The 5,355-nt window shown below is 46.5% G+C and overlaps 1 protein-coding gene across 1 annotated transcript in view; it reads left to right on the top strand.

Annotated features, from left to right (window-relative positions):
- Positions 1-368: 368 nt before the first annotated feature.
- The window catches only part of LOC108802762 (Fc receptor-like protein 5), a gene marked incomplete at its 5' end in the record, with an annotated part of 21,227 nt that continues 16,240 nt past the window's right edge, over positions 369-5,355 (top strand). The window contains 2 exons of the mRNA XM_018574617.1: positions 369-626; positions 3,502-3,762. Of these exons, the coding sequence (XP_018430119.1) occupies positions 369-626; positions 3,502-3,762 (519 nt within the window). The remainder of the gene's footprint in view (positions 627-3,501; positions 3,763-5,355) is intronic.

Raw genomic sequence — 5,355 nt, 5'->3', positions numbered from 1 at the left:
TCAGAGCTTGCTCATCCAGCAAAAGGTCCCTCCTCATCAGAGCTTGCTCATCCAGCAAAAGGTCCCTCCTCATCAGAGCTTGCTCAACCAGCATATTGACCACCCCTTCAGGATCCCTCCATTTCTATTAGACAGTATGTGTTCATCAGTACCAAGATCTGATGAAGGGGGACCCTTTGAACTCCTGAAACCACTCCTATGTACACCACTAGTAATGTAACACTTGGGGAAACTAATAGAACCAATGGTTGCCTGTGCAGATAATTAAACAATTTATAGGCAGGAAGACTTCATTTTATCTGCTGGAACATAATTCTTTTCTTCTCGCTTTGACTGATAATGGTCATGTACAATGTTCTATGTTGTAGGATCTTCGGTGAGGCCTGTGGTGACTTTCAACCCAAACTGGGACAAGATCTTCACAACGGAATTTCTAACAATGACCTGTGATGTGAGGTCTCCTATTCCGGCAGACGTGAGCTACACCTGGTACAAGGACAATACGCGGATACACACAGGACTAAGCTTTGTAATCACAGATGCAAAAACAGGAAACAGCGGGGAATACCAGTGTGAAAGCACCAACACTGGCAGGAGTGACCCCATCAGACTGGATGTCAGTCATGGTGAGTGTTACCCTCCATATGAATGATGGTCCTTGTGTTCAGTGCTGGACTTAGGGGTGGACATGGTCTGTATTAAGCAGTTGTTGGACACTTATACCTCTCGGAATCTCCACCCACAACCTCCTCCAGTTGAGTTCAATGCCCAACCATCCCGTATCCATTACAAGTCAACCTTCAGGAAGCCTCTTCAGTGATGGTGGAATCCGGAGAATTGACGATTGTCCCTTATATTGCCTGTAAATCCGTCCTATCGTCAGACAATCACACAATGTAGGACTCCAGTTAGTCAGAGATTTGAGAATGATTTGATGTTCTGCATATTGCACAAATCTTCATTCATTTATTCAGGACAAAGTAGAAACATCTGACGGTTTGTTGGAGCAAATACCAGCAAATGTTTGAATGATGTAAACTATAAAGTAGCATATAGAGTGCAGGGGTCGGGGGTATATAATGTACAATAGAGTGTATACATTGTACTAGGGATGTCCCGATACCATTTTTTCAAGGCCTCGGGTACTTGCCGATACCACTTACCGATACTTTTGCTTAAAGGGACAGGTGACATTTTCTCTAAAACAATACAACAACAAAAATAGAGAAATGGGGCTTTGAAAGTGTCCTCAAATGCAAGGAGACCCAGTTCAAAATTACATACAAGTCATTCATTGTATAAAAATATATATATTCTTTATTAAAATAAAGATGACAGATTAGTGATATCATTAGATGGCACAAAACCTCCCTGGATCACATACAGATACACACTGTGTATATAACAATAAATTATCAACATTTATCTCCCCAAACATCTCCCCTATACAATTGCATAAACAAATTCATCCACAACGCTGAGTAGACCCACAATGTGTCCAGTTCTCAACATGTTTCGCTCAAGGCTTCATCAGGAAAATATGGAGGTGCCATTAATGGAATCTCTGTCCTACTGACATGCGTCCCTACTGCCGGAGAGCCAACCCAAAGCAACCTCGGGAGGTAGTCCGTTTGCCGCTAACGGCGCGTCATGTGCAGCTGGGACGGGCCCACAGTCTGCACAACCTGGATGAGGCCTATAAATAGGACAACATCCATGTGCAGACCGTCCCCATGTGTTGTAGAAAGTTAAGGTTTGTTAAAACCTATTATTTAAATATTTATTTAGGTACATACTCATTACCTTTTTTGATCTGTATTTCACTATACAGCCGCAATAAGGATTAGATCACTGGCACCGCATTAAGTTTGTGATATTTCACATTTCTACACAATTTATTGACCAATTAAATAGGTGGATCACATACAACCAAGCGCAGCACACCGGCCTACACTTAGTCAAGCATATATGACATACAACATGGCATATGAGGAGCATCTGCAGAGCCCACCATAGATGCTGCACAGCCCATCTGAGACTGTCTATGGTGGGCTCTGAAGGGGCCTCAGGTGGGCTGGTCAGGGCTGCATCCCTCCCTCCTTTCCTTCCTAGCTCCTCTTACCTACACACATGGCCTCCTCTGCTGCCGGACCGGCCAGTAGTGACGTCACGTCACTAACGTGACATCACTTCCGGCCAGTCCGACATCAGACAAACATCGTCGTTGATGGGGCCCTAGCTTGTCTCAAAGCCGCTGGCAATGCTGGGGGCCCTGCGCTGCTAGGGCCAGGCCTCCGCCTCCTCGCCCTTCACCGTCGGCCGATAGTCATGTAAGGGACCCGGGCGAGCCCCCCCCCAGGCTGCCCGGGCCCCTTACATGAGTATGGACCGTACCCCCTGATGGCTGCCCTGGGGCCATGTGCCAGACAACATAGCATATAAAATGGAAGGGTCAGGACTATGTAACATCCAGCATAGTGTAAACAGTGCAGTGGTGAGGTGTTGGTACCTCCTGTGCCATTTGCATTGGGGGTTAGTGGTCTGTATCCTTTGCATGGTGGTCAGTGGAAGCTCAATTGTTTACTTTCTAGAGAGAGCTGGAAAGGTCCCATCCAGTGTCCTCCCAGATCCCGGGCCCTCGGAGTGTTTTTGACTATACAAGCAGTGTCAGGCTTGACCTTATTCCACCCGGTATTGCTGGCATAGTAGAGAGCATATCATTCTGAGTGGTCAAAGTGACATGCACTGGTGGAGGTCTAGAAAGAAAGCAGAGCACTGGGCAGAAGACTCGGGGTATGGGCCTCAGCTGCCCATGTCTAGCAATAGAACAAATCAGAGCACGCTGTATACTACAGATAAAACCCTTCAATCAATAATATGAAGATACGTTGCACTCCCAAAGTTGTGACTTGATCAGTAACCGGCCACATTAACCTCCATGGGATGTCGGGTCACCAGGCAGATGCTGCAACTATCACCCCTGGAGAGTCAGCAAAAAGAGAGATAGCCAATGGCACCGAGCACACCAAGGGTTAAAACTGCGGACGTCTCATCCAGAATGGTGGATAGTGCTAAGTTACAGTCTGGTGATGTGATTAGATGAAGCTCTGAGATCTGGAGGAATGCTGAAATAAGTTTTACTTTCTTGGAAAAACATTACATATGTGTATACAGCATTTTGAAGAAAACATATAGATAGAAAAAAACAGCTTCCTGTGTATCATAGAGACTAACATTGCACTACAGCGCCATCTACAGCTCAGTGGACAAATTACAGTGCATATCAGCATATGCTGTTGCATTTCCAACAGTCCGGACTGGAGGACCACCACTTACATATTTCAGGGTCCTTCCCCTTAATCAAAGTGAGTGGTAACACACGTTACAATGTGATTGTATGATTGGGGGGAAGGGCGTTATATATGAGGTGGGAGATGTATGAAGGGGGTGGAACGCTCCATCTTTCCTCTAATACACGTTGTATATGATTCTGTGTTTCAGGCTGGCTGATCCTGCAGGCTCCTCTCTATGTACATGAAGGTGACAATGTGACTCTGAGGTGTCACCATTATCCCGGATATACTGGAGGAGAGACTATATTCTACAAGGATAATGATGTCATAAGGAATTGGGGTTCTGATCCCGAGTTACATGTTAAAGACATAAATCTGATCACATCCCGAGGATATAAATGTACAAAACAGGTTCGTCACTATGGCCTGTATTATCAGCACAGTGCAGGATCTTCTATATCTGTGAGAGGTAAGTCCTGATCATGAATTTGGGTGGAGTGGGGCAGATCCGACCCCCTCAAGTGTTCCTCATTCCTAGAGGTCTCCTCTACTCCTCTCGCTTTGTATCCGGATTGCTCCTCACATTGGTCCTCCACATAGTGCTGAGGAAAAGTCAGCACAGTGCAGATGACACGGCGATCATTATATTATATATCTGAACATTCAAATCACAGCCCCTATAGACACACTATAGATATACTTCCTGTTGTGTCATCACACCGTCTGTATCATTTATTATTATTTAGTATTGTCCTATAGAGCAGTGCTTCTTAAAGTGTGGGTCGCGACCCCATATGGGGTCCCGCAAGTGAACAGGGGGGTTGCGATCCGTGTGCCCGGCCAGGACCGCCATCAGGGGGGTATGGCCGGTACTTGTGTGAGGGGCCCAGGTGGCCGAGGAGGTCTGGGCACCAAGCCAGATTGTTTTATTTCAGTTTACTGTATAATTTGCAGTGTAGTGTAGTTTGACTGGTGCTGGGGGGCGGAGAGAGACACCGACTTACGGTATGGGAGGGGGAGACACCGACGTTGGGGTCCCTTAAAAATTTCCTCAGCCAAAAAGGGGTCACGAGTGGAGAAAGTTTAAGAAGGCCTGCTATAGAGGGTGGGAGGGATACCAGGGGCCAGGGAAGGGCTGAGAACATTTACCTGGAGGACAAACACAACCAAGTGGCCCTTTCATGGTATGGACAGGCTTCAGTGGGCTAAAGAAAGAGTACCTTAGGGTGCTGAGCGTGCCATGGGGACTCATTGATTGGTGAGTGTGGTAAAAGTGGGTGCTGCTAATGGACTTGGTTTATGTTGTGACACATGTGTTACATCTTCCGGCATCCGGTTCTTTGTCATTCTCGGCACTCAGTCACTTGACTGACTGCAAGGCCAAGTAACCCTCACTTCCCACCTAAATAACACACTGAACATTGAGCCATTTTCAGAGAACGTAATGTAATAACATTTATTGGAAGGTTGAATGGTCACAGCGATATGAACATTTACAATAATAGCAGAACATACTATGTAGCAAGAACAAAATACTTCGGTCCCTGACAAGTGCCAAAAAACACCACTCACCGCTTACGGAGGGCGGGCGTACCATGACCCATTGTTTACTGTACCAGCCACCGGCCGCCCATATTCTGGCCCGAGTGGGTACGCCCACCAACAGTTGCCCAAGTTCTTACTGGCTACCAAGCTATAGAGCCCAGTAGCCCCACCATTGGCACTTCCTTCCTACTCCGCCCCTTTTCACTTTGCGGAGAGCCAGTTCTCCCTCGTCGATGCATGTCACCCAATGGACGACCAACCTAGAAGAAAAATAAGTCAGACATATTTCCCAAAACACCAATTCCACCTTAAACGCAGAAAAGGAATACCCATAACCCTAACTAGAAAAAATGTATCCCTCCTCCCCAAATTCCACACTTGCGGAAACTAACCCTTAGGAAACATAAAACACAACAAGCTGGAATACTATCGAGGAGGGTGGGCGGGACTGGCTCCTTTTCTCTCCCACCTAAAATGGTTCCTTACCTCACACTGTACAGTAAGATGGCCCCCTAAC

This window comes from Nanorana parkeri, unplaced genomic scaffold (assembly GCF_000935625.1).
Source record: "Nanorana parkeri isolate BGI_ZX_2015 unplaced genomic scaffold, ASM93562v1 scaffold3094, whole genome shotgun sequence".
Lineage (NCBI taxonomy): Eukaryota > Metazoa > Chordata > Amphibia > Anura > Dicroglossidae > Nanorana > Nanorana parkeri.
The sequence above is the reverse complement of the archived record's forward strand: the minus strand, read 5'-3'. Positions and strand labels throughout refer to the sequence as shown.